Source organism: Clupea harengus, chromosome 10 (assembly GCF_900700415.2).
Source record: "Clupea harengus chromosome 10, Ch_v2.0.2, whole genome shotgun sequence".
NCBI lineage: Eukaryota > Metazoa > Chordata > Actinopteri > Clupeiformes > Clupeidae > Clupea > Clupea harengus.
Window position 1 is genome coordinate 19,275,529 of NC_045161.1, and position 17,928 is coordinate 19,293,456.

General features: G+C 43.6%; 2 protein-coding genes and 1 long non-coding RNA gene across 5 annotated transcripts in view; 2 read left to right on the top strand and 1 right to left on the bottom strand.

Moving 5' to 3' along the window:
* Window positions 1-13,331, bottom strand: part of ddah1 (dimethylarginine dimethylaminohydrolase 1) — an 83,778-nt gene extending 70,447 nt beyond the window's left edge. Inside the window, exons 1-2 of one of the 3 annotated variants that reach the window (XM_031574300.2) lie at window positions 12,286-13,331; window positions 11,906-11,983 (exon numbers count right to left, since the gene is read on the bottom strand). Coding sequence is in view for 1 of the 3 variants with exons in the window: in XM_012836152.3 (XP_012691606.1) it covers window positions 6,664-6,957 (294 nt within the window). In the remaining 2 variants the exon portion in view is untranslated. Of the gene's footprint in view, window positions 1-6,663; window positions 7,205-11,905 lie in introns of those variants that run through there. The other 2 variants (XM_042708901.1, XM_012836152.3) reach the window with 2 other exon arrangements.
* LOC116222030 lies at window positions 3,995-10,550 on the top strand. Its single transcript, XR_004164400.1, has 2 exons — window positions 3,995-4,123; window positions 8,359-10,550. It is a non-coding gene; the product is annotated as an uncharacterized LOC116222030 (long non-coding RNA).
* Window positions 13,332-13,415: 84 nt separating the features above from the next.
* Window positions 13,416-16,358, top strand: ccn1 (cellular communication network factor 1). Its single transcript, XM_012836168.3, has 5 exons — window positions 13,416-13,680; window positions 13,940-14,153; window positions 14,502-14,846; window positions 14,969-15,171; window positions 15,302-16,358. Exons 1-5 carry the CDS (start codon window positions 13,633-13,635, stop codon window positions 15,602-15,604), a joined length of 1,113 nt encoding a protein of 370 aa, XP_012691622.1. The 5' UTR covers window positions 13,416-13,632; the 3' UTR covers window positions 15,605-16,358.
* The last annotated feature ends 1,570 nt before the right edge of the window (window positions 16,359-17,928 follow it).

Genomic DNA, 17,928 nt, shown 5'->3' on the forward strand with positions numbered 1-17,928 from the left:
GCTTATAAAATAAATAGAGAAAAGAAATGATCATTCTCCTGGGTGAAATAGATGAATGCATACTCCTGGTCTCCCAGTGTCTACAGTGTTTCTCGTTCTCATTTTCTGTTCATTGTGTAAGGGTATTTTATAATTGTATATTTTTTTCCCTTGATCATTTTTTATTATTTATATTTATTTTCCTCTTCTTCTTCTTATATGCTATATGCTATGTTGCTATTTTATGCTTTGGCAATATTGTACTTACAGTCATGCCAATAGAGCTTTTTTAATTGAATTGAACTGAATTGAGAGAGTGAGTGAGAGAGAGAGAGAGAGAGAGAAACCCTGAGTGAGTGAGAGAGAGGGAGAGGAAGAGAGAGAGAAAGTGAGAAAAGATAGAGTATCAACACAACTCTTGGGTTTAAAGGTTGAGACACATCACACACACACTCTCATACCCAAAAGCAAACACACACTTACAAAACCCAGACAGGACACTGGGGCCTGTGTTGTCTCGCTTAAGAAAGGGAGGGTGGAGGTTTTCATGCGGGGACAACAGGTTAAAGTGCAGGAATCTGACACAAACAGGGACAACAGGTTAAAGTGCAGGAATCTGACACAAACAGTTGGAATACTACGATGACCCTGGAGCGGGATGCTTCGAGACGGTCACCATTTTGCACACGGATGTCAAAGCCCCCCTACGGAAACCGGCCCGCTTCCTCCCAGGAAGTCTTACAAAACCAGGACAGAGAAGAACCTGCATCTGTGCGCTGTCTGGCCATAACAAAGCCCGCTACTGTCTGGTTTATGTTAAGGTAGCGGGGAGCGGGGAGACGGCAGCGGAGAGCGGAGAGTGTGTTTATACTGAGCAAAAGCGTCTGCATTTTTAAGAAGCCCCATCTGCTGCAGGTTGGTGATATTGGCGAGGGAGTGTTTCACACGTTGTGAATTTTACAGCTCCGACTGCTTCCCTCGCCTGACATCATGTGAAGGCTGAATGAATGAACCATATGGCACAATGAGTGCAAAAATGCACTAAAGGGAAATCCTTTCTCTCCTCTCTTCTCTGTTCAAACAGGGGAGAAGAGCCGAGAGGAACAACAGTGAATGGCCATTAATGAACATCTAGTGAAGCAGCAGACTGTTAGTCAGTGTGTTAAGTTGTGCATCTTCTGGATATATAGGCTGACACCATCCCTTATGTAACCAATTAAAACTTTAATATGAGCAATAATGGACAAGGCAGCCAAGCATTTCCAAATGAAACAGAAACGTGAGCAACACAACATTAAACTAGTACATTTCATCTCCGGCTGAGCACGAACAGCTTGGAGCAGAGGCATTCATTACAGCATGATTACATACTAATTGATTCAATGAAAAAGAAAGATAGCTGGCTGCCTCTTGTCCCAGATATCCCAAGTGCTCTTCTCGCTAGCGTGTGAGCTCAAAATGATTAGCAGATGAAGATAGTGACGCAGAGAAGAGTGCGAGAGCGATGCGATGAGAATGGAGTGAAGCAGAAGGAGGGAGGGAATGTGGAGGGGTGAGATGTGGTGAAAGGGTATTTTATTGCCCCAAAGAAGGCTCATATTACTATGAAATCTTGCCGTGCCTTCTCCACTGTGTAATTATCAGTGGCGAGACCCAGGCAGATATCAGAGTGCCACTTTCAGGGCAGAGCTCATCACGAAGAAGTGTTGGTGCCTACTGGACTATGGCAGTCACCCGATAAACACCCCATACTCAGGAGAGGAGAGATGGGTCTGATGGGTCTGCTATTCATTCTCAATGCAGGCCTATGAAAAAGGATACAGATAGGATCACAGTAGAAGTGGGGGAATCAACCCCCCACACCCAAACTCCTTTGCTTCCTGTGAATAAACTGATAATTTATTTATCACACTCATTTCACGTCCACAGGCATTCAGTATTCACCTTTTGATCCTTCAGTCCAAAAAGGTCTGTTGCAGACTGGCTTTAATCCACTCTTCGGTTAAAGTCCATCAAAAACAATCAATAAAGTCTCCCAAGCAGAAATCAATCCATCTCAATCGCTCCTGACGGGGCTAATGGCTCACAAACACATGAATGGGTCTGGCCTGGAGTGCTGGCTCACACACACATGAATGGGTCCGGCCTGGAAAGCGGCCAGCAATGGGCCTCTTTGAGGGATCTAAACATCTCCAAACTCGCTACAAAACCTCCATTTTCTGACAGCCAGCAATTATTAATAATGCATAGGCTGAGCGTTTTACTTATATCCATTGCCTGACGAAGAAGATAAACGAGTTTGTCAAAAAGTTGTGACCAAATATTTACTTTAAAGAAAATATTCTTTAAAAAATAACAACAGCAACGGCACTTGCCATGCAGAGACCGAATGAGAACACCTCTATCATCTACACATAAATGACTGAATGAGAACACCTCTATCATCTACACATAAATGACTGAATGAGAACACCTCTATCATCTACACATAAATGGCCGCCCAGGCGGGGGGCTGAAAAGGTCCCAACCTCATCCTCCAGCAGCATGCAGCAGGATGAACACAACTTTGAGGTCAGTGAAAGTTAGGATCAACAGAAGAAGAGTTAGTGAAAGGGGATTACCATGGAGAAGCTTTCAGCCTGACAGTTAGGACAGAAGTTATTCTGTTTGTTTAATGCTACATGCCCCAGAAGGTGCATAGAGACAGAAGAGTACAGTAACACACACAGGACCTCAAATTCATCCACAAACCCTGCATGACATGCTAGACTAAGCAGAACAAAGCCCCACATCAGATAAAGGGGACCATGGGTGTTGATGCTTGGAAGTTTCACCAACATTAAAATCTTTAGTTACTAATATTTATTTTACTGTTCAACATCACACCATACATTCATGTACAAGACAGAACAACCTGCTCATCACTGTGTACCTGCACTCTATTACACGACAGAAGAGAAGATATTAAGTTGGTTTAAAGTCAGGTACTAAAATGCTATTCAAATGACCTGATTTAACCTATGCAAAGGGACACTGTCTGTTGTGATTAACATTCAGGGTTTATTGGGTTACTCCTTGAGGTGTAAGTTCACTTGGCAAATCATCATCTTCATTGAAACCGGATGGCTAACTAACAACCTGCACTGTCTGACCTGTTATTTCAACATCCAAGATGGCCCCCCCGCCCTCGCTTGCCCAAGGTGGAGGGAGGATTTATTTATCAACACAAAGCATAAGACTTGAAACCAGGCATGACGTTAAAATTCAGAAATACAAGAAGACAAATCAGTAAGACGTGAACCAAGGAGGAAGGTGCTGTTACCCATACTCCAAATACTGCTAAACTCAAATACTGGGGCAAAAGAGTCCATGACACATGGGTCTCCACAGAGGCAACCCTTCAGAGGTGCTCAGACAACATTAACAGAGTACAGGTCAAAGTCCAAGCATGTCTGGCTTCAGCAAGTTGCTCAAGACTAACAATCAAGTCCGGCGAGTCCAAAGTCCTTTCATCGGCCTTATCAGGCTTCAAAGCCTTTACCGCACATACAGTAAAATGAGCCGCCAAACATTTAACCTCAATGCATGTATTCTGCCACCTCTCAATGATGTCACACACGTACGGTCGATATGTGGTCACTGTCTCATGAGAGGTACAGTAGAAAGTGCATTCAGCAGACACCATTGGAGTACAACAGTAGGGGAAGAAAGCATGGAAGCATTTCCGAGGGAGGTAATGTTAACACCCATCCAATCAGCATCAGCCAACCAATCAAAAGGAATAACAAGCCCAGGCTCTCTTTCTCTCTCTCTCACACACACACACACACACGCACACGCACTCTCACACTCACACTCACACTCACACTCACACTCACACTCACACTCACACTCACACTCACACTCACACACACACAGAGAGATATGCAGTGCTCCCAGCTATGATCAACCTTAAACTGGAAAGGCCCAGTGACAGATTAATTTCATAGCAGCGACTCTGCTTTATGTTAATGGAGGCCAACTCCATTGCTGTCTCGTATACACAGGCTGTACAGAGTAAACCAAGAGGCAACACTGTTCCATAAAGCCACTGAATGAAACTGACTCACAATCTACTAGGCAAAATATACTTTTATCCTGAAAGGTAAGATGTACATTCTATTACAGGGGCGACAACTCCCTATTCATTTATTTTGACAAAATATTCGTATAATCCATTTATGAATAGACCGTAGCCTATTTCAAGGCGAAGAGAATCAATTTATCCATCAATTTAAGTTAAATAGAGACCTAAATAATGTATCTGATCTGTGTTATAATGGTTGCTTAGTAGCAATAATACTCACAGAGATGCATGCCCAATGACACACAGTACGACACATCCAGCAATCATGAGAGCTGCAATTTTCAGCCATTTTCTCACTTGTTACAAGACTTCATTTTATATATATATATATATATATATATAGCATATATTCCTGTGGAACCCATTTAGTACAACAAGACATGACACATTCTCTCTAAATCAATAAATAATGCAAGACTGACAGATGGAGTGAAGGTTGTGTGTGGGGCCCTAATCAATGTTGGCCTCATTACACCCTGCAGTCTTCAGACCCTTCACTCTCTCCTCTGTGGAATAATACTCATTTGTATTCCAAAATGCTTTAACGTATAACAGTAATCAGATTAGTCTAATCCATCAAAATGGAGAGTATAAAGTGGCTTGTCTGAGATCAGCACTGGGGAGAACTAATGCAGCTCTACACACCTGTGGCCAAATGAAGAGTGGCTGGTCATTACAATCTTTTTTTATGGAGACATCTGACATCTTTTCAAAGATACGACTGTCCCAAAAAACTACAGATTTAGTAGTCTCTAGACCATGTTGAATTCATATTGGTAGCGTTTCCTGTTTGGTTGTGCTTTAAAACCATTTAATTACCACAGGCCTAAGGGACTTCAGTTCTCAGTTACTCAGGAAGCATTCTGCTCAAGACGACAAACTGAAATAGGCATCGCAATAAGTAAGGGGATGATGGCATTCTGTTATTGGTCTCTGGGCTTGATTGATCTATTGTGTTATTGGTCCCTGGGATTGATTGATCTATGTTTACCCCACCCCATGTTTTCACTCTTTCTGAACACCATTAAAATCCCATGCCTATTGGTAGTTCCAAACGGTCTAAAAGATGGGTCACATTACTGTGTTTTTAACGAGGGACCAGTTTGGTATGGTGGTATCCCCAAGAGTAAGTCTGATTGGAAAGAACAGAAACGGTTTCACACCCGATCCCTGATATTGACACTTTTAAATATCAAACTATTCAGTATTCAAAAGTTTCAAGTCAGTCTGTGGTGGCTGTCAGTGGATTAATACTAGCAACATTATTCTTGCTGTTTAGTTGAACAGGTGAACCAATGAGAATGTGCTCGTCTCAAGAGCCAACCACATAGGTGTATCAAACACACAGACACACATCCTTTCTCTCTCTCTCTCTCTCTCTCTCTCTCTCTCTCTCTCTCTCTCTCTCTCTCTCTCTCTCTCTCTCTCTCTCTCTCTCTCTCTCACACTCATACACACTCATACACACCTCTGGGATTGAAACACACCAGCACACCCAATTAGGCAGTCTGTTTGTGAGGCTTCTGCAAATGACTCAGCTGGAGCTGTCTGCCTTCTCAGTGTTTAAAATCTAGTCTCTGGGGAATGTCTACTGAACCCAACTAGAAAACACTCAACCCAACAATTATTTTCAAGCTCAACTCGGATAAGATCCCAACAACAGTTGTTGTGGGCTCTGCAAGAGGATTTCAATCAGCGCCCAGCCGAATAGGGAGCCAGCATTAGCAGTAGCCTAAGCTTCTCTCTGCTCATGAAACTGATTTGATTGGACAAGTACAATCTCAAACCGCCATTCATCCTCCCATCAAGTCATTACACAAATCAGTGGCTCTGCAGGCTAATGCATATCTCCGTACTTCTCCATTCCAATTAAAACACTATTCATTCAGTCAGTCATGTAATAAGCCTACATTTAAAAAAAAGTGTGTGACTTTCTTTCATTTCAACAGTCTCGGCAGACATTGGGAAGCGAAGTAACAGTGAAAAGCTGTCAAATGAATTGTATGTTAAAGCTGTGACACGGTGTCACACCACTGGTCTAATCACTCAAGTAGCGGATTTGAATCATAAGTGCGCTCACCGCGGTGGTTTACATGCGTTTTAATGAGACTACTATTAAACTAAGACCTGGCGACTTTTCCAATAACAGGAATCATTTTTTTTAAAGATGGGACTACACGACAACAAAAGCAATAGCACTATTTACGACATACATGTGATCGGACAGTTTGGGCTCCATGAGGTGAAGCGGTCAATGGACAATGGTGCGTTTCTCCAAGAGTGACCATATCTGGCTCTCTCAAAGGGCGTTGCCTGTAGGATCACAATTTCCTTTATGAGGATTGTGTAGCCTATCATTTTACATATAACAAATAACAACTGCCCACTGTATTGCTTGTGGCAAGAAGAAAACCATGACAATCAATGAAGACGTTTGCCATTTATCAGACAATGTCAGGCAGCCTACGGCTCCGTTCAGTAGCCTAGAGAGGACCGTAGACTATATGAAACATCGCCAAAAATGCACCTGCAAGTTTAAAATAAATACAAAGATTTACCTCTTTCCTTCTGGATTCAGCCCCTGGTCTGGTAATCAAAGCGGTGTCACCACAAACCACGGCAGCATCCTCCACAAACACACAGTCTGGCAAGCTCTCGTCAGCGGGTAGTTCGACCACTTCCAAACCCAATTTGTTTTTAAGGACGTTTACATAGAGTTCATGTTCCCGTTGGGCTTTCGAAAGGTCGACATCGAACTTATTCATCCTCAGCGCGTCTTTCGCCAGAGATTCAGGGATTGCTCGAACAACGGCGTGAGTGAAGTTACCAAAACCTGCCATCAAACCAGCCATGTTTGCTTTTGGATCCGTTTAACTAGCGCTCAAATTTAAAACAACAAAACAGAATTTCAAGCTAAGTGCTGCTGTAACCGACTGACTGGTTAGTGGTTCTGTTTGTTTGTTTTCTCTTGCTTTCTTTTGATCTTGCAAACTGACACCCTCACTTCAGCAGATTTGCAAGCGAGTAGCAGCGCTCTGATGACGCGTAGCAACAAACCATCACGTGTACGACTGTATCAATTCCCACTGAACCGCATAACCTGAGAAGTTACAATTTACACTCAAAGATACAGGACTTACTGAGAGAAACGCGAGGTCAGTGCGCATTTTGAGATAAGCTGCAACCACAATGTTACACAGTAACATGGTCATACATTCGGTCACTGAGTTTGTTGCCCGTACGTGCCAAGTAGCGTACGCCTGTTATTCTTTCTGGACACACATGAATGAACGAAGTCCTGAAACACACAACACACTTCAGCCTAACCTTTCGACAAGACTGTCCAGTGTTACTTCCATTCATTCTTTTAATTTGGACACACTGTGTGTGTGTGTGTGTGTGTGTGTGTGTGTGTGTGTGTGTGTGTGTGTACTATATCGGGCTGTACCTCCCCAACCTAAAGGAACAGAGGATTCATTCTAGCCATCACATTTCATTGCCACAAACACTCAGTATTCATTGACAGAAATAATCTCCCATCCATGGGCTGCTTTAAAGTCAACCAACTAATGTATTCATAAACTCTCACTTCTCTCTTACGCAAGCCACAGTCATTTGTTGCCATTATAATTATAACGATTAATTACAATATAGGTAACAATTTAAGATGTTATAGACACAATCAAAACAAAATCACTGGCGAAAGGTAGCCCAGTCTGCACATAAGGCAGTGAGACCCACAGTGCTACGGAAGGAACACAGCTTTGAATGGAATGTTTCCTCAGACATCCCTGGGCACATTCTTCCATACCCTGAGACCAGAGTTTGCCTTTTCTTGTTCCAGATCCACTCAATTATCCTGACTGGTGTCCACATTCCAATAGTCCCACAGACTTTTCCACTCCGAGATTCCCCCCCATCCCCTCTTTTCCCCAAGTATATATTTTTTTACATTCCATGTTGTTGTCTGCCCTAGAAAATGACTGGCTCTCTTGAGGAGAAATATGTGGGTTAAGCTTGGGATAGTTTGCCCAGGAGACCCGTTTTTCATTTACAAATGAATGAAACAGGAGGTATTTTAGTGGATTTGAAACAACTATACCAAAACACACTGAATAGAAAAAAAAATCTTAAAATAAAATTCCACCCATATGGAAATCTTTTTCATAAAAAAAAAAAAAAAAGATTCTGTGTCTAAAGATCTAAGTTATACGATTGACTGATGGGCCTGTTTATCTGTCTCTCTCACACAGTAAGGCTGCTTCTTCACAGTCATGAGATGCCAACATAACACCGGCCAGAGTCACCCTGCTGCAGATGCTGAGCCACTGCTTCCCATCATCGCCACGGCCTCCCTCAAACCACCACTGCTTCCACCGAACCACCACCACGGCCTCCAACGAATCACCACCACGGCCTCCAACGAATCACCACCACGGCCTCCAACGAATCACCACCACGGCCTCCAACGAACCACCACCACGGCCTCCACCGAACCACCACCACTGGTCCAGCCACGCAGCCTGTTGCACCTGCACCTAGCCTGTTTCAGCTGAAGCTAGAACACCAGCCAAGCTGCCCAAGTACGACGGGACAACACAACTAGAACCATACCTCTCACAAGTCCAACTAGCAGCATGGAAACAGCGGCTCGAGTGACAAAGAAGCTTCCACCCACCTGGCCTTGATGCTGGAGGGAAAGCCATTGCAGGTGGTAGAAGAGGTTTGCCAAAAACGGCCTCCACCATTCGACCGCTGCTACTAGTGTGGCGAGCCAGGTCACATAGCGCGCGACTCCCCAGCACTAGCGGCGCGACTGCCCAGCACTAGCGGTGAAAGCCGTTGCCTCCGTTCAAGGCCGATGTACGCTGGTTGGCCACCGGGGGATTGTATCTGAACGGCCAGCTTATACATGGGGACTACCAATTCCCTGGTGCGACCTGGCATCTTTCCAGGTACCACCGGCCCACTCTGAGTAGCGTGGTCATCAATCCATACCCAGCTGAAGATACTGACAGCAGGAAAGGCCGACATGAGAGGGAGGAAGTGCTGCAAACTCTGGAGGCTGGAGACCAGGAGCTGGTGTACGAGTTCTGGCTCGCCGCTGTGACGCTGTGAATCATCAGCCTGGACCTGCTGACCTGCTGACCTGTGTTGATGTGTCGGAGGCAACCATCACCCGCAGCACCCGTGGAGACCGTGGCGCTCCAGTCCGATCAGGGGAAGAAGAACGGACCCAGGGATCAACGAGCCCCAGTCCCCAAGTAGCTGCCTCCCCGCCCGCGCCAAGCCCTTGTGCCCCACCGCCCCAGTAGCCCAGCCCACCATCCAAGAGTTCACATCACACCGCCACTGTCAGCCAGAGGGGCCATCACACCGCCACTGTCACTGTCAGCCAGAGGGGCCATCACACCGCCACTGTCAGCCACAGGGGCCATCACATCGCCACTGTCAGCCAGAGGCCCTGCTGCATCAACACTGCGAGATATCGGTCGATCCATGCTAGCTCACAACAACATGTACACCGTACCAGATGATTTGCTTAGACTTCCACTCACATCTATAGAGGCTGTGGCTGGACGTGTGCTTAACATGCACAAGGCAGCGCTTTCTTGGCGCACAACTTTGAGTCTTATCATGTAATGTTTTGTCCCAGTGCCGTACCATCCCTCTTTGCCTACTCATCCCTGCATGTCTCAGCTCTCTCGTGGGAACAAAGGCATTAAAACCTATTTTGGGGCTAAATCTTCCACTCATAATTCTGTTCAACTTAAAACTCTGTAGTTTCTTTGGTTTTAGTCATCCTTGAAAAACTTGAGTTACACAAGTGGTTGAATGGTCAGCTTTTTCTAATGTTTCTTACCCAGCCATCCTTTTTTCTGAGCCATAACCCAACATCTGGCTTCACAAATGGAAGGAAACATCTTTATAGGCACACATTTATGTCATTTATTTTTTTCTAATACTCACACTCAGTTGTGTAATCAGTGTTAGAATTTGCTTTAGCTCAACATCTCTCAAGCTTATGCCAAGTCAATCTCACTCAATCACACACACAATCTCTCTCTTTCTCTCATTCACACACTCATTCACACACACAAACACACACTCATTCACACACACACACACACACACACACAAACAGAGAGACAGCGAAACACCCCATCCAAGACCACCACCAGCTGTATATGACAGAGTTCTATAATGAATGGAATTACCTAAGAGCATACCTAGGATTAAGTACTACTCTAGTTTTGTATTTAATATGATCATGAAACTACCCTTTACGTCACAACTACGCAATAGAAGTCCTGAAGACAAACAAAGATAATGAAATGATCTAAACAGACTGCCATGTCTTTATGCGCAAACGTCAAGAAGGCTTAATATCCAATGATCATTGACCTTCACTGAATACATACAGTAAACTGCTTTACACTATATACTCCATTTTGTTTTAATTGGCGTGTTTTATATTGTTAATATATGATCTCCATGATAAACTTTGATTGAGATCCATAGTTGCCTATCATATGCCCATGTCACTGTGTCCTCTCTCAGAGCACCAAAAGACAAAGAAAATAACAGGCAAAAGTTAGGGCAGTCTTTAATGGAGGGACCACTGAATGGCCAGACACAATACAAACATCCCTAATCTAAATATCTGTATCCTGCTGTTTAGGGTAAAGGTTAGAGAACCCAAAATGGCCTTTTACATTTTCAGTCCGACTTTTTTACTCTACTCATTTGTGGCCTGCAGTTCTCAAACATACATGCCAGCACATGGATAAAAAAAGCGTCGTTTTTGTTCAGACAAGAAAGGTTGGGAGTTCAACGGAAAATATTATTGTTGCCATTACAACATAAAGACGTAGGTCCAGTGTTTGTAGTGTTTCCTAATGTGCAATTACTGTACAGAAAACTAGGAACGTATTCCATTGGGGCCTGGAATACAATGACACCACTGTTTCCTAAAACAGTCTTCCTCTGGAGAGAAAGGACTTGAGTGGCATACTGAAAACAGATGTCATTACAGAACAAAGCAAATACATCTGTTCTGACCCTGCACTTCGAACCATAATGCAAATACTGTGTAAAAATGAAAACCGCTACGTGCCATGATTGTTCGTTCGGCTGAAACAGATAGAACAGTACTTGATATGGCAGACGGATCATTTTCTGTTGTCTGGCATGAGAGCGAAGTAATTGGCTATCATTACATTCTACACAGACACGCCCACATTCGCAATGACAGTACCAGATCCGCGCCCCCACCCCCACCCCAAATACTAACACCTAAAAAAAACATACACACGTGTGCAACACACTCTCCAGCATCCTTAGTGGGATCTTGGGACAAATCTCACACTCATCTTCAAAACCAATATTATCCAATATCAAAATAGTTCCACGCAGTTGACATATTGTCAGTTAATTTTCAACACTCCACAATAGGAAATGATATCGTCTTGTCTAAGACATTCGTACATGTACCATCATGATACCAACGTTATCCAAGGCATAACACCATCTAGTGTCTTGATCTGGAAGTATAGAATTATAGAATTCATCTATTGGAAAGGTTGTACGCAAGCACAGTATTACACTTTGTGTATAGATTGTCATTAACAGGTGAGGTGATATTATAACAGACAACGTAACGGTACATCTCATTGTCAAACAGCGTTGTGATGAAGTTTAGACTCTCAGTAAGATAACTGTCGCTGTCCAGACTAAACATCCTAAAGTCACATAACTATACTTCAAGAAGCAACTTAGTCTTAAAAAATATGAACTTACCGGAAAATAGCGCCTCCGCACGCATCTCCGTTCACCGCTGGTTGCTTGTAGCGCAGACTCTTCTCTCACAGTATAAACCTACAGAAGGTATTCAATTACTTCACGAATGCCTATCGGGATCCAAGAAACTAGACATAACATGTACTCACAAGTGGTCCGTAGCACTTTGTGTGCGTTTAAAGTCATTCACAGTAGCCTACATAACATATAATTAAGTATTCTACTCTCCGTTATTCTGTCACGTTTGGTTACCGTGGTTATAAATCCTATTTTAAGTCTTAATCTCTGAATTTCGAATGTCGATGGAATGTCACTTATTTGAACCCCCGTGAAAAGTAGACTAAACTACTTTGCAATTTTCTCCCCAACCAAAATCTTACATGGAAACTGGATCGGGATCTTTTTTTCTCAAAACGTGATGGACAGATTGCGTGAAATGTAAATTAACCCAAAGGAACGCACAGGAATTTCCTGTATGGAGAACATATTTAACAACCCTTTAAGCTGTCAGGAATGCTTTGTGGTTGGCTAACTGAGGTAGAAATATGTTAATAATGCAGGCTTCTGCCATACCAAATATGGCAATATTGTTACGTCTGGAGTCTGCTTTCCATCTGGAATTGCTTAGCGCTAGAGAATAAAGGGGCATAGCGAGCCAAAAATAGAAGCCGTAAACTTTACTCAGGATTTCAAACGTTTTTCAAACGCACACTTCTTATTCCGCAACACAGGTAGCCCACCTATTCTACAAGGACATTAAGACAAAACAGACAGTGGAAGAAAAAAAACAAAACAAATAGACGTTCTTTTTTGCCATCTCCTTCCATCTTGCCGTTAGTCAGTCAGACTGTAGAATTTCTGAAGAAGAAATCCATTTCAGGATGCGGACTACTCAACGTATGACATAGAGCCTAACTTTAGAGGCGGGCATGTGGTAAGCTACCTCAAAGCAGACGCCAATTGTCTTTAATAACTCACTGACGCAATGAATGACATTTGTTCACTGACATGTGTCGCTATGTTTACATGAAATGAAACGGTTAGCCTACTTATTTATGGTATTTAGTGTACGCTACTATACACAATTATCTAGTATTTCATTTAAGTCTACTGTCAACACACACAGTATAATTGAAGTCTATAACTAACCGATCATTATTATTTAAAATATAAACTTTACACACACACATATATATATATATATGGAAAGAAACATCTGCATGTGTGTGGATCGGTCTGTAAACGTGCCCCCTGCCTATATGGCCAGTGTTGAAATATCTAAATCAAGAAAATAAAATGAAAGACGTGGTGAATAGGAAAGGGAGAGCAAAGAAGAAAAACGTAAGGAGAGAATGTGTTCAGAGAGAGGGGAAAATTCATTTAAGAAAAAAAGTTAGACAGGGTGGTGCTTAGCTTGGATGGAAAACGCGCCAAGAAACATTCCACGCATAGTTTTGGAACAGTTCAGCAGTAAGCCAACAACGACGTCAGCTTTCACTACAGTATAAAAGAGAGGAGGAACTCTCTTTCAGCAGACTGCAACTGCTACCACAGCCTGAGTTACTCCTCGGCTTCTGCAGAGACAAGAAAACAAACGCTGCCGCAAAGACTCTTTACTGACTTACTCAGTAACCCACATCAGCGGAGACTACAATCGTAAAGCGAGGGAATAAGCGAAGATTTCCTCTTTTTGACTATACGCTACTACATCTGGAGACATTGCGAAGATGTTCGTATTATCTGTTGCGTTGATCCTCATTGGGACCCTCAACGTGGTAAGTTACTTCTCTCAGCTTTTAAATGTACAATTTGACCAGTGATCGTTCATGTTCTGTAAGAGAAACAAACATCGGTAACGTTGGATAAAACATTCGAAGTTGTTGAATAGCCCTGGGCCGTGTTTTTTCCTTTTTACTTGTAGACATTTTATGGAAAGACACTAGTGACACGTGATGTGAAGTTGTCATGTGTATAGGCTGAGATGTTTGGTGGTTTGAAGGCATGTCATTAAATTGTGGTCGCTTATTCGCTCAGGTCCTCTCAGCCTGTCCATCGGAATACGAATGCCCGCTGGAGTTGCCAAAGTGCGCACCAGGAGTCAGCCTCGTCTCAGACGGCTGCGGATACTGCAAAGTCTGCGCGAGACAGCTCAACGAAGACTGCAGCAAGTCGGAGCCATGCGACCACACCAAGGGACTCGAGTGCAACTTCGGGGCCAGCTTCGGGGCATCCAGAGGCATCTGCCGAGGTATGTTTCTCATTATTGCAATAAAAAGGGCTGAATGAGAAGCATATGTAGGATGGGGAGGTGGGCTCTGAGGAATGTACGGTATTGGAGTGGACTGTCTATAATTCTACATTAGCCTGCCTGAGTGAGAGAGAGAAAGCATACACGTTTTGAACTCTTTAAGTGATAGAATACTGAACTTTGAAGGGAAACATGCTTTGGGAAACCAACAGGCTGAGTAGTCACATAAAGCAAAGCTTGATTTTTGAAGAGAAGCCTCATACAAAGTATCACTGTAAACTACTGTTGTCAACCAACAGCACTGAACCAACATTAACAAGTCTATCTTCTGTTTTTTTTTCCTAACAGCAAAGTCTGAGGGAAGACCCTGTGAGTACAACAGCAGGATTTACCAAAATGGCGAAAGCTTTCAACCCAACTGCAAGCACCAATGCACATGCATCGATGGCGCAGTGGGCTGCATCCCGCTGTGCCCACAGGAGCTGTCCCTGCCCAACCTGGGATGTGCCAACCCCAGGCTGGTGAAGGTGCCAGGTCAATGCTGTGAAGAGTGGGTCTGCGATGATGACAAAGAGATGAATCCAGTGGACAAGCTCTTTGGCAAAGACACCACGACAGATGAGTCCGAGAGTGACCTCACCAACAGGAATGAACTCATCACCATCTTCAAGGGTGGACTCAAATCCCTTCCTGGTAAGCAGTCTATTCAGCATTTAGGACCTAGCTGTTAAGCCAAATGGGGTTTCCAATTAATGAACTACTTGTCAACCTGTGAATATGTGATTACTAAATATGTCTTCTACTTTCAATTCCAGCATTCAGCCCACCTGCTCAGACACACCTGTTTGAAACCCAGAAGTGCATCACCCAGACCACAGCTTGGTCGCTGTGCTCCAAGACCTGTGGGACTGGCATGTCAACCAGAGTGACCAATGACAACAGTGAATGCAAGCTAGTCAAGGAGAGCCGCATCTGCGAAGTTCGCCCGTGCACCCAGTCTCCGTACTCCAGTCTTAAGGTAAAGAGGAATTCTAAATGGCCAATGCCCTGCAAAATGGTCTAGCTCATACAAATCTTTACATCCAAAGTTTGGTCACTGGATTGTTTTGACTAACGTTGCCCATTGTCCATTGTTTTTCTTTTAACAGAAAGGGAAGAAGTGCAACAGAACAAAGAAGTCCACCCAAGCAGTGAAGTTCACCTACGCCGGCTGTTCCAGCCTCAAGAAGTACCGACCCAAGTACTGCGGATCCTGCGTGGACGGCCGGTGCTGCAGCCCCCAGCAGACCCGCACCATCCGGGTCAAGTTCCGCTGCGAGGACGGCGAGACCTTCAACAAGAACGTCATGATGATCGAGACCTGCAAGTGCACCTTCAACTGTCCCCATTCCAACGAGGCGTCCTACCCTTTCTACAGACTCTTCAACGACATCCACAAGTTCAGAGACTAAGTTCTTAAAGGGAATCGCCTCACTAGAGATAAGAAGAAAACAAAACAGAAACAGAAACAAAACAAGAACATGAACTAGCAATGCATCTGCAGAGACGCCATAAAAGGCAATTATCTGACCATCAATCATCTTCCATCTCCTGTTGTAATTGAATTTCCATGGAACTATAGACTTGCTTCATGAGGACTTTGAAGAAGTGCACTGTTTGCTGCGACTGAGTCAGCGTTTGATAGCTTTCAACTTTGAAAGACTTGCTTCATTTATGGGAGCATTATTCAGTAGCTTCGTTATGGAGCAACTTGTAATTAACGGAAACATGTACAATGTAGTTGTCGATATCAATTTGCTGTGTATATTTTGATTCGTAAATATGAGATACGACCCGACCTGTAGACTTGTGTGTGTGTATATATCTGCGTTCATATATATGCACATACGTAACTAAAATTTGTAAATTGCAAGTTTTATCCCAGAAACAGACACCACTGTGTGTGCTTGTTTAACAAGTCTGTGGGAACATTCCTTCCAAGTGTGAACCTTCATGTTCGCATTGTACGGCAGCTATTGAACTCCAACTCCATTAGTACATCGAGACGAAATGAGACATGTTAAAGATTGAATGAATGTTTTATTATTGTTAATATTATTTATCTAAAATGTAGCTACTTTATTTGAATATTGTCATACTGGAATAAATTGTAAAATGATCTAATTTTATATGTAACAAATAAAAAATGATTTATTTATGAAAAAATGCCATTTCTCTTTGTTGTCTTTCTGCCACATGGACTCTCAGCATTCATTCAGAGCAAAATGGGTACAAACATAACAAAATAGCTACCATGAAGATATACCTCAACAACACATTTTTGTCTCTATATGACCGAACATTCAATGCCAAAATAAACACTGAATCTTAAATAATGTAGATCAACATAGCTTGCCTTCTTCGGGGGACGGGAGGAAACAGAATGAGAGCAGTCGGTATGAGAGGCCAGGATAGGTCAGTCATATTATATAACAGCAGTGGCTGAGTGCTTCCGGAAAAGAGAGGGTTTTTGTGGAATGGAATGTCATTGTGGAACTCTCAAAGGGTGGCTAGCGCTGTGCACCAGCCTAAGCCACATACTCAACTAATTCTATTAACAAAATGATCAAAAGCTCAACAATGACAATCAGCCTTGGAGCTATGCCAAGAATCTTGAGTGCTTTTCCAAATGGGACTGGCAAGCTTACTAAGAGAACTGTTTCTACCGAGTGCCATTTTCCCCCCTCTTCTTCTTCTTCTTCTTCTTCTTCCTCTTCTTCTTCTTCTTCTTCTTCCAGCCATTGTAGCCTCTTGGGCATTGAGAAGCTTGTTCACAGGCGCAGAAGAAGAAGTAAGGCATGGGTAACTCATGAGGAGAATAAATCCTATTGATACAAATTCTTGGAATGTGATGTGATGTACCCCCCTAACTCACATATGCTTTCTAGTAAGCAATGCTTAATGTAATTGATTGCATGGTGTATGTGTGTGTGTGTGAGAGAGAGAAAGAGAGATAGAGCGAGAGAGGCTGAGGAGCCAAGGGGTATGTGGACCACAATGAGGGTGTGGTCTTGGACCAAAGATTCCTCTTCTTCCAAGAAATCCTCCAGCCCATCTTCCACTGGACTGCCGAGTCCCTGCTTCCTGGAGCACAGTCCACATCAGTCCACATCAGTCCACATCAGTCCACATCAATCCACATCCCCTCCTCTCCCTTGAGCTCTGTCCACATCCCCTCCTCTCCGGGGGGAAAGTGATATATATGCAGAAAGGTTTTGATCCAGGTGAAAAGGAATCTCAGGCTCAGGAATGCCGTAGTGGCTCGAAAAGCAGACATCCTGATGGTCGGCAGATGTTGGAAAATATTTCAGAGCAACATGTTCACTTTGGTTGGAGTTCCCTCTAAAAATACACAGTGCCGGGGCTCCAACCCCAACCCTGCCGGTGCTCCACCGCGGAGGAGTCGAGCTGCACCACACCATTACAGAGTATCAGAAGAAAAACAACACGGGCTGAACTGAGGCCTCAGCATCGCCATACATACTAAACATGCATCATGCAGAATACTGCAAAGCCAATGGACACATTTTATGATGCTGATATGCCAGGATGGGCAGGAAACCCACTCTTCTGTGCAAAAGTCATTATCTGCAAGCATGGCAGCTGAGTAGTATAGTCATGGCTCATCATGTGTGGTTTGGTAACGTGTCTCTCTCTCCCCCCCCCCCCCCCACCCCCCACACACACACACACAAACGAGCTGATCGGGGATCAGCCACAGACCACATCATTGCAT

Bases quoted from the DNA above. Each gene is read 5' to 3' on its own strand.
- ccn1 (XM_012836168.3), top strand. From the start codon at position 13,633: ATGTTCGTATTATCTGTTGCGTTGATCCTCATTGGGACCCTCAACGTG. The intron at 14,154-14,501 runs GTATGTTTCTCA...TTTTCCTAACAG, and splicing joins ATCCAGAGGCATCTGCCGAG to CAAAGTCTGAGGGAAGACCC. The intron at 14,847-14,968 runs GTAAGCAGTCTA...TTTCAATTCCAG, and splicing joins TGGACTCAAATCCCTTCCTG to CATTCAGCCCACCTGCTCAG.